The sequence below is a fragment of the Salvia hispanica genome, chromosome 4, assembly GCF_029641045.1.
Source record: "Salvia hispanica isolate PSC_SH4W2 chromosome 4, Shi_PSC_v1, whole genome shotgun sequence".
In the NCBI taxonomy this organism is placed as follows: Eukaryota; Viridiplantae; Streptophyta; class Magnoliopsida; order Lamiales; family Lamiaceae; genus Salvia; species Salvia hispanica.
In genome coordinates, this window is record NC_142695.1 from 13449794 (window position 1) to 13466041 (window position 16248).

At 31.7% G+C, this 16248-nt stretch overlaps 1 protein-coding gene across 1 annotated transcript; it reads right to left on the bottom strand.

The window, feature by feature from the left end:
• Positions 1-6399: 6399 nt before the first annotated feature.
• LOC125199544 (transmembrane protein, putative (Protein of unknown function, DUF599)) lies at positions 6400-7321 on the bottom strand. Its single transcript, XM_089070252.1, has one exon. The coding sequence runs from the start codon at positions 7299-7301 to the stop codon at positions 6603-6605; it is 699 nt and encodes a 232-aa protein (XP_088926378.1). The 5' UTR covers positions 7302-7321; the 3' UTR covers positions 6400-6602.
• Between the last annotated feature and the right edge of the window lie 8927 nt (positions 7322-16248).

Below are 16248 nucleotides of genomic sequence, written 5' to 3' on the forward strand. Positions count from 1 at the left end.
TCTTCTTTCATGTTTTTTGTCACTTTTTCCGTGGTATTTTTAACAGAGAATATTAGGTCCCTTTTGAAAACCTTACTATTAAAATTTGAATATCTTATTTAACTAGAATGTAGTAGTTTACTTTAGTGGTCATGGAATGTGACTTAAGTGCACAAATTGAAGATTTTCGAGGCTCTGTTTGGTATCATAGAATTGAGCATTTCAAATTGAAATTGGAATCTTCAATTCTAAACCCCGTGTTTGTAACTATAAAATTGATTTAGAATTGAATTACAATTCCAATTCGTCTCAATTCCACAATTTGAATTCGTGTCAAAAGTAGATGATTGAAATTCCAAATAATGTAAAATTGAGCACCTTCACACACTACATACATTGCACACATTACACACAATGTGCGGGAATACACAAACCCTTCGTATCAATTACTATAAATTATAATATAATTCCTTCAAATTCAAGTCCAGTTCCGCTAACCGAACTGACCTTGAATGAAATTCAAATTTTGCTTAACTTTCTTTTCACAAAGGAATTTGTTTTATTTTTTCCGATGATTGATGAATTAGTATACACATAATTAGGTAATTTTACATTTTTATTAATTTTAGAAAGTTTAGATAATTTTGTCATTTTTATTAGGGAATATTGCCAATTAAATCACAACTTTCGATTGATTTATGGTCGGTTCCACAACTTACAAAGTTAGCTAAATAAATCATAGCTTATTACACCTTCGCAATTGTCCCAAAACTTCAAAATTTTCAACAGTTACTTGGTATTATTTAGTGACATGGCTTTTGGGTGACGTTATTCAATGATATGATATTAGGATGTTATATTTCTCCTTCCATCAATGAGGTGTATTATAGATTAAGAAAATTACGTCGCTCTTATTTCAACAATTTCGCCCTAATTTTCGTCGAATATCTCCATTCTCACATAATTCAGCCCTAATTCTCTTATATAAACAACGTTATGACCACATTAGAAAACACCGACTTCCATGTCACCACTTAATTGCAGGAAATTTTTAAGTTATGAGACAATTACGAAAGTATTGATAGGTAGTATGATTTAATTAGGTTGTGATCAATTGTTAACTCACTCTCTAGTTGCTAACTACAACTAATTTAAGACCATATGATTTTAGAAATCTAGTGGTCTAAAATTTGCCACGTGTAAATTTTTGTTTTTATTGATTAAATCGAAAAGGATAAAAAAACTACCAAATTAGGGTTTTGGATGAATATGTCACTATAGTGTTTTGAAAATATTAACACGATGCTTTGAGAATGTCAACACAGTGCTTTAAGAATGACATTCTACATGTATTATATTAACATATTTTATATATTATATTGACATTTATTGTTGTACGAAAAAATTGAAAATTTTTGAATTTTTTTTTTAATTTTGACATCGAAACATGTGCAAGTGAGATCTCGTTAGAATCATTATGAAATTATCTTTAATTTGATATATGTGTTTTAAAGTTATGGGATATTTTTTAAAAGTTAGTTACAACTAATTTGTTGTAGATTGACCTTAATACCCTTATTGACGTTTTTTGTTGATCGTATTGACATTCCGGGGCTAATGATCTACGCACTTGATTTGAATATACTAATGCCTATTATTTACTTATAGTTAGCAATTAAGTTCAGAGTTAGCAATATAACACTTTCCTAATTAACTAACTTTGTAAGTTGTGAAATTGACTAGTAGTCAACCGAAAGTTGTAATTTAATTGACAATTTACCCTTTTATTAATTTTCAAAAGTTTAGATACTTCATTCGTTTTATATTAAAATTTTGTTTTACATATATACCATATTTACCTTATTTAAGTAATAAAAACATATTCCAGTTGTAATCCACAAATTAAATTAAATAATTTCATTATTAGTAGTTTTTTCAAAGTATTCTTCTTCTTATTATTACTACTATTAAAATATTTTTCAATTTTAATCTATAATAATTGTAAAAAGTGATGTGGCATATTACTGTATCAATCCAAAAAAATCCGCAAATAAGTACTAGAATATAAAAAATTTGTATCGGCAAATGGTTATCAAAACTAGAGATGTCAGTGTAGTCTGCAATCCGTGGGCTGGCCCAAATAGTTCGGTAAATTTAGAGAGTTAGGATTGAAAATTTTCAACTTGATAAAATTACAATATGATTAGCCAGTAACCCGATAGGGCCAGACCCTCAATCCGATAGGCTAGCCTGGTGGGTTGGTCCTAAGTACAATTCATTAATTATTTTATAACATAAATAACTATAACATTCGATTTTAAAGCATATTCAGAAATACAGTATTTTCTATGGTTGATATGATTTTTTTAAATTTTGATTTATCTATTATAATAATATTAAATTGACTCTGTTTGATGAGATATTCAAAACATGGAATAAAATAGCAAGGGAAACCGTGATAGATTTATGCTATTCAACCCTAGCTTTTTACCATTTCTGTCTAAGACTCCACTCAGCCTCCTATATTATCATTCAAGGCGGTAGAAGGTAGCCACTGTTCAGTATACACATTGATGTTTTGATTTGATTTTATTTTTTATGTGAACAAGAAGATTTACAGGAAATTTGTGGTTGACTGTTGTTTATGTGACTCATGAGATATGCACATGAATCATGATTGATGATCGTATCTTTATTCTATTGCTGTTCTTTTCCGACTTTGTTTACGTCTTTGACCAACCATGCAAATCACTTTTTATCAAAATCGAAAAGCATTTTGTTTTTCAAGATTTTCTTCTAATAAACAAAGTTATACTTTTCGAGTCTTATAAAAATATGCACTTTTAATTAGACACGAATTTTAATACACAATTCATAAAGTAAAAGTTAAGTAAAAAGAAAAAATAATTATTAAAGTATTATTAGTGGAAAATAGGTCACATCTCAATAGATAGAAAAGAGTTTCCAAATTTAGATAGTGCATATTTTAGTTGGACGGACTAAAAGGAAAAGAGTGCATATTCTTGTGAGACAGAGAGAGCATTGTGACAAGACTGACTTATATATTACAACATATTTTTATATATGTTTTCGGGCTATTGCATATCACTATAAAATACGACGCCCATAATTTTCATCGTTAAAAAATACTACAACTATTAAGTCTCAGATGATATTGCTACCCCCGCAGTCCGGGATTAAATGTTCCACTTCGAGTCAACACAAGTTTTAACTTTTAAGTTATAAAGGAGGATGAGTGAAAATTGTTAGTGTAACAGTGTAAATCTTATTTTGGGTATGAATATTAAGAATAAATATTTAGTAAATTAAATAAAGTGAGAATAAAATACATAATTAATGAGAAAATATACTAATAAAGAAGAGAATAAACTATAAAGTAAAGAAACAAATAAAAGAGATTAAGTTCATTGGATAATGTTGAATATGAAAATAACCCAAATAATAAGATAGATCCAAAAAGAAATATTACTCAACACTAATTGAATGTGGTATAATGTGTGGATGTGTATAATGTGTATTAGTGGCGGATCCAGAAATTTTCATTTGGGGGTGCGATAAATAAATATATAATACGTATTTTACATAAATTAGTTGTGAAAGGTTTGATTCATTTTTGAAAAATATTTTGTTATACAATTTTCATATAATTAACAAAAAAACAATAAAATAGAGTAGCAGAAAAGGAGAAAAAAAAAATGAAAAGTAAAAGAAAAATGTAAAAATGCATGTAGAAAGCAGTGACGGATCCAGAAATTTTTATTTGGGGATGCGATAAATAAATATATAATACGTATTTTACATAAATTAGTTTTGAAAGGTTTGATTCATTTTTGGAAAATATTTTGTTATACAATTTTCATATAATTAACAAAAATAAAATAAAATAGAGTAGCAGAAAAAGAGAGAAAAAAAAACTGAAAGTAAAAGAAAAACGTAAAAGTGCATGTAGAAAGTAAAAAAGTTCAAACACAAATCTGCTGCCACTGAGTTCGAACCTAGGTCTCCGAATTAACAATGGTTACACTGTACCACTCCACCAACAAAGCTTTAGGTTATTTGGCTCAATATATAGTAAAACACAAAAAATATGAAGGTACAATTGTACCCCCTTGTTATACATTAGATCCGCCACTGATATGTATCATAGGCACTAAGCAGAACGATTATCGGTTTGTTTTCTATACTATGATGTCATTTTAATTGATATCCCGGAAGTAAGTCATTATAATTAACTTATACTCCATATTAATTAATAACGCCAAATCGAATTGCTTCGGCAGCAAAAATGAGACGCATTTGTAAGAGAGTAAATTATAAAGAACATAATAATGCAATCACATTTATTTATGACTTCTTCGTAAATGCGAAAGTACCACACATATCTTCCCGCATTTTTTTCTAGACAAATTAAAAGAGGAGGCACGGTAAATGAGTGGCGAAGCCCCTAATTCCATCTAAATGAAACAAATTATTAACGATTTTTGTATGCACCTTTTCCATTTAAATCAACACATATAAAATATGTTTATGAACACAAAGTGATGATTTTATTTAATGTTAATGAAAGAAGTGGGATTGTATCGGAAAATTGTGGTTGATTGTCGTGACATGTTACTTATGCATTATATTAAGCACATGATTGATGGGTCATAGCTTTATTCTAGTGCTATTCTATTCGACTTTGTTTACGTCTTTTGACAACGCTATGCTAATCCCTTTTTATCAAAATCGAAAAAGCATGATTATCTTTTATGCTAACACATTTATATTGGTCAAGATTGATGTAAGGTCATTTTTAAATATATATCAAATTTTATTTTTGGTGTAGAAAACTTCTTCATATTATAAACTTAAACCCATGTTTTTTATATTTTTTACTAAACAACACTAATTATGAGTCTATTGCAAAAATATTGGTGAGATATATACTAAAAAATGGTGACAATTATAATTTTGGTGTAGATGATTGGGGTAAAATTATTTTTTGATGTGACGTATATTGAAAAATGGGTTTGAGTTTGGTGCAAATGATCACTTTACAATCTATTTATCGATATGTTTTCAGGCTAATAATGCATATCACTATAAAATGCGCAGTCTAGTAATTTTCATAGTTAAAAAAAATACTATTTCTTCCATCTCATTATAAGAGTCCACTTTTTCCGATTCGATCCGTTCCACATAAAAGTTCATTTTTCACTTTTATTATAAATGTAATGTAGGCAGCACATTTCACTAACTGCCACTTACATTTCATTGTAAACCAATAGATTTAAAAATAAAATTAATATTCCACTAATTTTTTCAACCTACTTACTTTTAATTTTTTAAAATACATGTCAAGTCATTGTTGACTCTTTTCACGAGAAGGAGAGAGTACTTAAGTCACGGAGTGAAATAGTATTCTATTCCATTCGTTCGATATTAAATGTCCCACTTTGAACCAACAAGAGTTTTATAAATGAAAATGAGAAAAAGAATTCAGGGTAATGTGAATATTATTTGGACATGAAAATTGAGGAAAAATATTTGGTGCATACAATGAAGTGAGAATAAAATACGTAAGTATTGAGAGAATAAAATAAAAAGAAAAACATGAGAAAGAAAGTAAGATACAAAGTAAGAGAAATTTAGTTTGTTGGATATTGTCAAAAAATGACTTAAATAATAGGATAACCCAATAAAAATACAACTTGGTACTAATCGGATGGATAAAAGATTTATAATAAAACACAAGTGAAACATTTATGAAGTGAAGAGTTTATATACTGAATTATTAAAAATAAAATGAGATATTTGATAATCGATGAGTGTCTAAAAAAAATATACTAAGAGATTTAGTAATGAACAAAGTTAGTGCCTCTCTCCATCAATGATTGATTTTCCTATTATAGTTGTTCCATCACAAGTGATTGCAATCCCATTGCAAACAATTGATTTCCATCATTCTAAAAAAAATAACACTTAGCTCTTTTTTATTTTATTTTTTCTTTTACTTAAACTTTTTATTTATATCTTATATTTTATTCTTTTCACTTCCCTCGATAAATAACATTGGCTTATACTCCCAAAGAAATCAATCATATGACGCGACTGAAGGCGTATTAAAATAGCCAAATAGGTGAATTAATTTTTTTATGTTAACGATTGAAGTAAAGAGTTCAGATATATACATTCAACACTAATTCAAAAATTTCGCATACATAAATTGAAGGAAACAACTACCCAACTAACACTACATAATAGTACTCCATAGTGGAGAATATATTACTAGTAGAAACCAGTCTTATATGTCTCATATTATTGTTATGGATAAATTTTATCAGATCATCGAGATGATATATTCAATTCGTAGCATATAGCATTCATTTTTTATTCCTACATTTATAGTCATTCAAATTTAACAAAGAGCACTTTTATTAAAAACCGAAAGATAGCTATATTACTCCCTTCGTCCCCATTAATCGACATCAATTTTCTTTTTCTTTCACTCCAATTAATTAACACTCTTATTTTTTACTACTTTTGCTAATAGACTACACATTTCACTAATTTTTTTCATCCACTTTTCACTATATTTATTAAAACTAGTACCAAGTCAATCAAACAACAATTGTGGAGAGAGAAGCAACAAAATCAAGCTCATAGAGCCCCCACACAAGCGCGGCGGAGGAGATCGCCACCGGCAGCGGCCCGAACAACCACAACATAAGCGGCAGCGCCATACAAAACACCCTATTCCCGACCACCGCCATCGCAAACCCCCTCTCCACCACCGCCTCCGTGTATCCTCCTCCCCCGGGAGCAAACTCCCCGATCGCATTGATCAGGAAGTTGGCGTCCACCAAGAACCCGACCGCCAGCGAGCTGCAGAGGAAGCTCGCCAGCAGGAATATGGACGACGACGCGTACTTGAGCACCATGATCCTCGGCGACTGCGACCCGAAAAGGTCGGACGCCGCCAGGATGTCCGCAGCGTTGAAGGCGTTGTTGGTGAGGGCGGCGAGGCAGAGCGTGATGATCACGGTCACCGTGGCGGTGAGGATGGCGAACATCAGGCTGTTTCGGAGGCTTTGGACGGCGAGCATGCCCTTCTTGTCGTCGCCTTGGTTGAGCTGCCGCAGCCATGAGCGGCGCTTGAGCATGTTCATGCCGATTGTGGTTTGGGAGGGTTTGGTTTTGAGCTTTTGCCATAGATAGGCATGGTAGCCTATTGTGAGGAAGAGGCTCATTGGGACTACTATGCTCTCTACATACACCACGTTGTTGTTGTTGCTATTGCTTTTGCTTCCCATCTTCATCTACCTAGCTTCTTTCTCATGGACTTGTCCCATTTTTGTATTGGATTTTAGTTGGATTTGGGAGTAGGATTTCCACTTAAGTGTTAGTGGATTTCTTTGTCACTTGCCACATATTAAAGAAAGCAAGCATACACCTCCTTGATTATAATAACATAGGGATCATTTGGTAATTCAAATATTTGGAAATGATAATATATACTCCATCTGTCCCACTAGAGTATTTAGTTTTCGATACAAGATTTTATATAGTGTTGTTTTGTTAGTTAATTAGATAGAGAATGAAGTAGAATTGATATGGTTTCTATTTTATGAAATGTAGCACTTTTAGTAAGACAACCCAAAAATGAAAGCATGTCACTTTTAATGTAAAATATATTAGAGTTGATTTCCTTATTCGAATATTATTGCATCTTATATTATATTCATGAATAATTATCATGCGACAATATTAGAGTTTTATGATTTAGGGCGATAAGTGTCATTATTAAATTTTTGACGCTGGCATCCGTTTTGGACATAGTTCATGTACTCCATCTCGGTGTGTGGTACTCATTCTTCTCTTTGTGGCCGCATGTTGTCAATTTTGGAACAAATTGCCACAGTTCCTTTGCCAAAGTATCTATGGCGATAGTGTCGGCTGAAGCTATTCTCCTCGAGTTATGTCTTTCCTTTGACCAACTTCTACTATTGTTAAGCAACTCTATCACTTCCATGGCTAATTTTTCTTATCCTTTCGAAAATGAATCGTTCGCCCCTGAATCCAAAAGACTAGCAATTTTTTCATTATAACCATTCTAAAGGATTCCTATTTGATGCTCTATTTCAAAACCATGGTTGAGGCACTTTCGAAAAACATGTTGACTATGCCATCCCATGAGGGTCACGGTATCCACATGTAAACTTTCATACCGCTCTTTAACATAATCAATAAGGAGAATGGAAAGAGTCTAATTCTCATGACTTTATCATCCACCTCATTTAGCTTGACCGTGCTCACGATTTTCATGAATTGGGTCAACTAGCGATTAGCATCCTCAGTGTCTATTCCCATAAAGGCAATTTGCTCTACTCGATTGATCAGTGGCATACTTAAGTCGAAATTATTGGCATCTACTTTCAGACCTGTAGACACAACTATCATATTACCATGGGTATTTAAATTTCTTACGAAAGGGTTTGCTTCTATGTGTGCATCTTTCTCGACAACTTGATAGTGCAGATGCTTTATTTCTTCCATTTGCTTTTGGAGTTGTGATAAACACGGAATTTGCATATGTTAAAGGCCTAGAATTGGCTCGTTTTGAGTGTGGTACATAAAAATTATGTTGTTAAATTGTTTATCCTATACATTTTGATATTTTAACGTGTTTGTTTAAAAATGATAGAAAAAAATATCTAGAAAAAGATACAAAAAGCTCGGATTTGGGTTCAAACCCACTAGAGCTAGCCAACAGTCTGCTGACTCAATGTCAGGTAGTGTCACTGACCAGGTTAGCGGTCGACCATCGACGTCTCCGCTGCCCGCTTCGGGAATCACATGGATGGGGACTCTCGCCCAACGGTCCGCCGACTAACACCCAACGATAACCAAGATTAGCACTGAGATTCTAGACAACGCCCAACGGCCCACTAACTTCAACTTAGGCTGCTAAGATTGGTGCAACGCCCAATCTGCCCTAGTTCGAGCTAGAACTTACTTTTGAGGCCGAAATTGTTACCTAATTAGAGAAGGAGCCTCCAAGTCTATTAATACCCCTCAACATTCATCATTAAAAGGGAACTAGCTGCTCCACAGCCTTAATCTAGTCCATAGTTCTAAAATGCCTCCATCTACTACCCATAATTCATCTCTTTTAGTTTTGGTTTAGCAATAATTATGTAGCTTTATGATGGAAGGAGTTATCTTTTCCTAAATCTGCAATTATTTAATTTAAAAACATAGTGTTTCCTAAATAATTATAAAAGGGTAAATATGTAATAGATAAATTAATTAATTATCATAAATTTATTGTAAATAAAATACTCCACCCGTCCATAAAAATATGGACTTTTTTTTATTTTGCACCGCCCCATAAAAATAGTTCATTCTATTTTTTGTAACTTTTTTTCTCTCTAATAAGATGAGCCTTGTTCTCCGTTAACAATTATAATTAGTATCTCTTTTTATCTTTCTTTCTTATTTTATCAATTGTGCATTAAAATCTGTGCTGTCTTAAATATGCATATCTTTATGGGACTGGTGGAGTACCTAAAATATCCATATGTATCATTCATGTTAATTTATCTCATTTGCACAACTTCCCTAAAAATGAAGAGACTAGACAAGGGAAGCATAAATGCACAACCTCCCTAAAAATGTATTGCTGTAAAGAAAGGAATGTGGGCAGCATAATTAAAATGGGCCGATTTGTAGAGTTGCAAAACCCCCAATAAATTGATATCCTCTTGAACTCAAAGCCCACAACGTTTTAATACCTTTTTCATACCTATGTACTGCCGTATTAGGTTTCATTGTTGTAACTACATTTAATTCGATGGGCTAATCACGAATCTTGGACAAACAACATATAAATCTGAAATATGAAGTTGTATAATTTCATCTTCACATTGTCATTACTGCGATTCCATATGTATGTTGACCCTATAATTTTCTATTTCAAGTTTTCAACATTGTAGTACTCTCTTCCTAGCAATATTAGGTAGCAAAATTTGTTATACACGTTTGATACTGTGGTGGGTGATTATATTATAGAGTAATGCTAAATAATCAAAATGTGGATAACTGCAAACATAAAATATTAATAAAAACTTTTACATTCGTTGGTTACATTAGTATCAATTTTCTTGGAATATATTACCCTTCAACATTTACATTTGTTGCTGATTTACATTATTATCAATTTTCTTTGGACTAAATTATCCTTCAACATTAAAGCATCATCATGGAAAGTGGAAAGAGATAGATGAAGAGGTAAACTAATATAATTATTATATTTATTTATTTTATTAAAAAATTATTCTTCGTCTCATTTTGAAGAGGTATCTTTACCTCCCCATCAATGGAGAGGTAAAATCTTATAACTACCGTATTTAATTTCTTTTCATGAAAAAATCATTTTACAAGAATAGGTATTTGAGAAGATATTACACTTTATGTTTTCTAATGCATTTTGTATGATTATTTTATTTAAAAGAATTAATTTACCTTTCTATGTATACCTTTTTCCTTTGGAATATGTTACTCCCTCCATTCTATAATAGATGGCATAGTTGGAGAATGACACGAGATTTAGGAGATGTTGTTTTGTGTGTTAGGTGGAGAGAGAAAATAATATATTTATGAGAGAGAGTTTTCTCCAAAAAAGGAAATGTGACATCTTTTGTGGGATAAACCAAAAAGAAAAATATGACATCTGTTATGAGACGGATGGAGTACTTTTTAGAGAGGTATATGATATACTTTTTCTATATACCTTCCCTCCTTAGAGATGCTCCTATAACAAGTACTAGTAAATGGTTTAGGGGGGAGGTAAATATACCTCTTTTAAATAAAAAAAGATATAATATTTCATAGTATATCTTTTTCAATACTCCCTCCGTCCCACGTTACTTGAGTCACTTCTTTTACGCACTCGTTTTGTAAAAATAATAATAAATAGTTAAAGTGGAGATAAAGTAAAGTAAGAAAGAGAATAATATAGTTGACTCTTAACTATATTATTCTCTTTCTTACTTTACTTTATCTCCACTTTAACTATTTATTATTATTTTTACAAAACGAGTGCGAAAAAGAAGTGACTCAAGTAACATGGAACGGAGGGAATATAATTTTTCATAAAAAAACTAAATAAATATGGAAGCTATAAGACTTGACCTCTTTATTTATCTTTCAGATGCCCTAATAGGTTTTTGATGAATTTATAGAAGCTTAATTTGGCAATGGAGAGGTAAATATATGACTCAACTTATTATTAACACAAGTATACCCGCAAGTGTACGGGGCTAATGTAGCAAATAGTAAGCAAAGAATATCGTATCCACAGAGACAATCAGTGTCAACCTAATTACCACGAACCAACCTCAACTACTATCTAGATGAATCAGAAAGTTTGAGTTTTCTAAATCTACTTAAAAGCAAGATAAAAACAATTAAAAACAACTAGAGAACTAAAAGCAAATAAGAAAACGGATGTAGATCAAAGATGAAAAGGGTAGAATCCTACGGGATCGATAACAACTATCCTATGCTCAACTAATTTCCAAACTATGCCAACAAAGGGTCTCAAGGATTATTAAGGTATCACTAAGGTAAAACTATATCTTTTCTCAAAGCGTATAATTTGTAGATTGCTACCTAGAACCGAAGTGTCCTTCCTAGAACTAAGGCAACAACTCCTAATAGCTCCTAAGATACTTAGCTTCATTCAAAGGCTCAAATCTCTCGATTATATTGGCAAAGACGTCAATTTCTTCTCTTTCAAATTAAACTACTCACTTCTCAGTTCTTGTAGTAAAATCCACATGCATTTATAAGGTGATCAGTCAAATAAATGTATAAGCACAGAAGAAATCAAAATAACCACATGAGCCAAGGCATAGAAAAAGGAAACCAATTAAACATAAGAATCATTGTATCTCCCCCGTAGAACTCTACGAAGGATTTAGCTACTCATGTTCAACACAAAAGTCAAAGAAATATTCAAAGAAATATTCAAAAACATTGTTTAAACAAGAATAAAACTAAAAGTAGAAACTCCTAGAATTGGATTGAGCGGATTGGAGGTCTCGTCTTCAATCTTGCGATGAATACTCATCCTCTGCTCGTTCTTCTCTTCTTCCTACGTGAAAAAGTGGTATTTTTGGGGTAGGAGACGAGTAAGTTGTGTTTGGAGGCGTTTCCTAGGCATATATATACCTAGGGTTGACTTTGGGCCCGAAATAAGCTGTCCGACGAAGCTGGCGGGTCGCCAGGTTGGGTGTGCGTCGAAGCTGGCGGGTCGCCAGCTGCTTACGGCGTTTTTTCCGTGTTTTGCTGGCGGGTCGCCAGGTTCGTTTGCATGCGAACCTGGCGGGTTGCCAGCTATGTCACTGCTCTGCGCAGTTTTGATAAAACGGCCATAACTTCTTCTATCGAACTCCGATTGAGACGTTTAAGATATCCACGCGAAGGTTTTTCGAAGACGAAGAGAATGGTATGCATTACATGCAAATCGGACTTCAAAATCTCCAGAAAAGCTGTCTCGAACATTGAGCAGCTGCACATCCACATATTTTGTACATTTTTCTACACATTCTTTACAAAATGGACAAAATACCAACATAATAGAGAAGTAGCTATAACCATGTCTCAAGTTCACAATATATGATCAAAACCAAGTAAAACTACCCTCTAAAACCATGTAAAATCCAAGTGAATCAATATACCTCTTTAAAATAGAAAAAGATATAGTAATACCTTCTCAGGGGAGTGTTATATTGCTAACTCATAACTTAATTGCTAACTACAACTAAATAATAGTCATTAGATATTCAAATTAAGGGCTTAGATCATCAATCTTAAATGTCAATACGATCAACGAAAAACGTCAATATGACCATAGGATTAATTCCAAAAAATATCAATAGGGGTATTAATGTCAATTAACTACATGTTTAGTTATAACTAATTTTTAAAAGAAATCCTAAAACTTTAAGTTCATATAACATATATCAAATTAAAGATAATTTCATAAGGATTCCAACGATATCCTACATGCATATGTTCCGACGTCAAAATTTGAAAAAAAAAATTGAATTTTTTTTATTTTTTCGTACAACAGATATGTCAACATACTATATAAAAGATAAATGTTATGCTGGGCGATTGAATTTGAGTGACAGGTGAGCGCTTCCATTCCACGTCTGAAGATTTCTTTTTTATCTATGAATTTCTCTCTCATCAACCTCTCTCCCTTCATGAACACCGCTCACCATCACTTCTTTTTTACAAAAGCTCCTGATCTCGTTCTTTTCTTCATTTTCTCTCCATTATTTTCACATATATAACTTGGCAATTGCAACATCGTTTTTTTCACTGTGATTTATGAATTCCTAGCACCTGTATTCCTTTCCTTCAATAATGTATCTATTCTTTCCCCAGCTTCTTGATATTTGCTACCCCAATTTAATAATTTCATTGAAAATTTTAATCATCTCAACTAATTTCAATATAACTTTATTTTAGATCGCAGTTATTCGACCACCCGTTTTTCACTCTCCAATAATGTTTTAGTTTTCTTCATCATTGTGGATGCTCTGCAAATTTTATGGTTTTCTACTTTAATCCTTTAGTACCCTTCTTCCATCTCCCCCACATTCTAATCCTTTTTTGTTTTGATGATAGACTTCTACCTCTTTCTTTTCTCTTAAAAAAACCGTTAACATCATAGTTTCTATGTTCATAGATTCAAAATTTGAAGATTCAGATATTTGGGGATAAGTCTAGTGGTCGGCGGTAGAATTCCAAATTTGGGAGAGTTGGAATTGTGGAGGAAACATCGTTGTCCTTTTAGAAAAATGATGCATTGTGGTTTAAGAATTGATAAGAAAGGTTGGAATTCCGCAAGAATGAAGAGCAATTTTTGCAGCTCATTTAAGGGAAGTTAAATTTAACGAAACTTTGTCTATTTGCCATTTTTTCACCTTTTGAGATAAAATTTCAATTGAAATAGTAGCCTGAATTTCTCCTAAATTGGTGAGCTTTGTTAGACACCTATGTAGTCAAAACAATGGAAGGATAAAATTACGCAGAGTTCAATTTTATAAAAGAATGGTGGAGAGAGATTATTTGATGAATTTTTTTCTCAATTGGAAAAAATAGAAGGAAGTGGAGCGATGTTGACGAAGGAGAGAGATGAGATAATTTAATATTGATAATAAACGCAAAAGAAGTAAACAGTTGTATGACGTGGAATGACGCTTATCTAGCGCTCAAATTAGTCGCCTAGCATAACATTTCTCCTATATAAAATATGTCAATATAAGCAATGGATTAACATTCTTAAAGCATTGTGTTGACATTCTCAAAGCATTGTGTTGATATTTTCGAAACACTATATTGACATTTTCATCAAAATCCCTAATTTGGAGTTTTTTTTTATCTTTTTTTATTTTATTAATAAAAACGAAAATTACACGTGGCAAATTGTGGACCACACATTTTCTAAAATCCTATAGCCTTTAAATTAGTTGTAGTTAGCAATTAAATGATGAGTTAGCAATTGATCACTCCCCTACCTTCTAATATACCTTTATAGTTTTCATGAAAAAAAGTTAAATATGATAGTTATAAGAAATCTTCATTTATCTTTTAGATGCTCTAAAAGGTTTTTGATGAATTTTATAGAAGCTCAACTTAGCGATGCGGAGGCAAAGATACCTTTTTTAAATAGAAAATGATATAAAAATAGCTTTTCATATATTTTTTTCAGTATAATTTTTCATAAAAAACAAAAACATGATAGGCATATATATATATAAGACCGTACCTCTCCATTTATATTTAATATAATCTAATAGGTTTTTGATGAATTTGGACAGTAAACCAACTCAACTGCTATAGTAGGACAATCCATTGGATATACACCAAATTCAGACTTTTAGTTCGATTTCAGAGATGAAATTACGGTAAAAGCCCTGGTCGAGACAAAAATTTTAATGTGCCCTTTCACTCACGATTTGTTTTTAACTTGTTTCTCGTTTGTCAACTGATGCAATCCAAGCATCTGTCCCCTCTTTTTATTTGTTATTATTAAATACTTGAAATAGAAGTTTTCCACAAACTGCCACGCTTACTCATGCTAATAAAATTTAAATCAAAATCATAACTACAAAACTCCCACATCCTTTCTATACCTTAGTACTAGCTAAAATATGAAATATTTTATCATCATAATAAATTATTAATTGAGATTATATATTAAAGGGAGGTGAAAATCTAATTAAGAATTACTGTATGTTAATTAAAGTACTCAAGGTTGAAATTTAAAAAAATAAAGTAAAACAGAAAAAGCAATTAGCAATGCAACCAACTTAAATTCTCCAATTTTTTATTTTTATTTTTTGTCATTTTGTATTTCTCAAAACTAAAAAATGATCCCTTATTGGTGTAACTTATAATAAAACATTATAATGTGAATTGAAGGTTACAAGTTGAATTCGACCTGTTTTATGTTGTGGCTTATTCGATATCAACAAACACTAACACATACATTTGGTTGGATTTACTCGTATCTTAGTTTCTTAATGTAATGCCAATTAATTTTAAACTAATTTCCACTATTAGTCTAGGGTTATGTGTTCGGATAAAATCAATTATTTAATCTTTCAAATTAATGATCTTGTCGTCTCAAACATACATTGCCATAAACTTTTTGCTTATTTAAACAATAAGCGACGAATAATCTGTTGCATTTTCCCACTTAGTCAACAATATGGAATTAGATCAGATCTAGAGGTGGCTCAAAATTGAAATTCTCGAAACTGGAAAATATGCAGCGTTGAATTAATGAATTTATAGTTATTTAAATGAAAAAAAATAGTTTAATTTCGCCAAAATGAAGGAGGTAGTGTTATAAAATTATCATAATCTCAAATTGAATGATTGTGGAAAAAGTGTGACCATTATTGAAATTCAAGTCTCTTTCGTAGACACTGGCAAAATGGCAACGCTTAAATCAATATGAAAATCAGTGGAAACATAATTGCATTGTGTTATTGGTGGATCTTCATTCTTAAGTGGATGTAAACTTGAAAATAACACTTCATTTTCATTCAATCTAGAATTGAGAGATAAGGTAAACAAAAGCAGTAAATACTCAACGTGAAAAGTATGGAATATAGGATGGCATCAAAAAGCGTGAATTGAAGAATAGGACATTGCATTCCAAGACAGATAGATTGAGAAAAG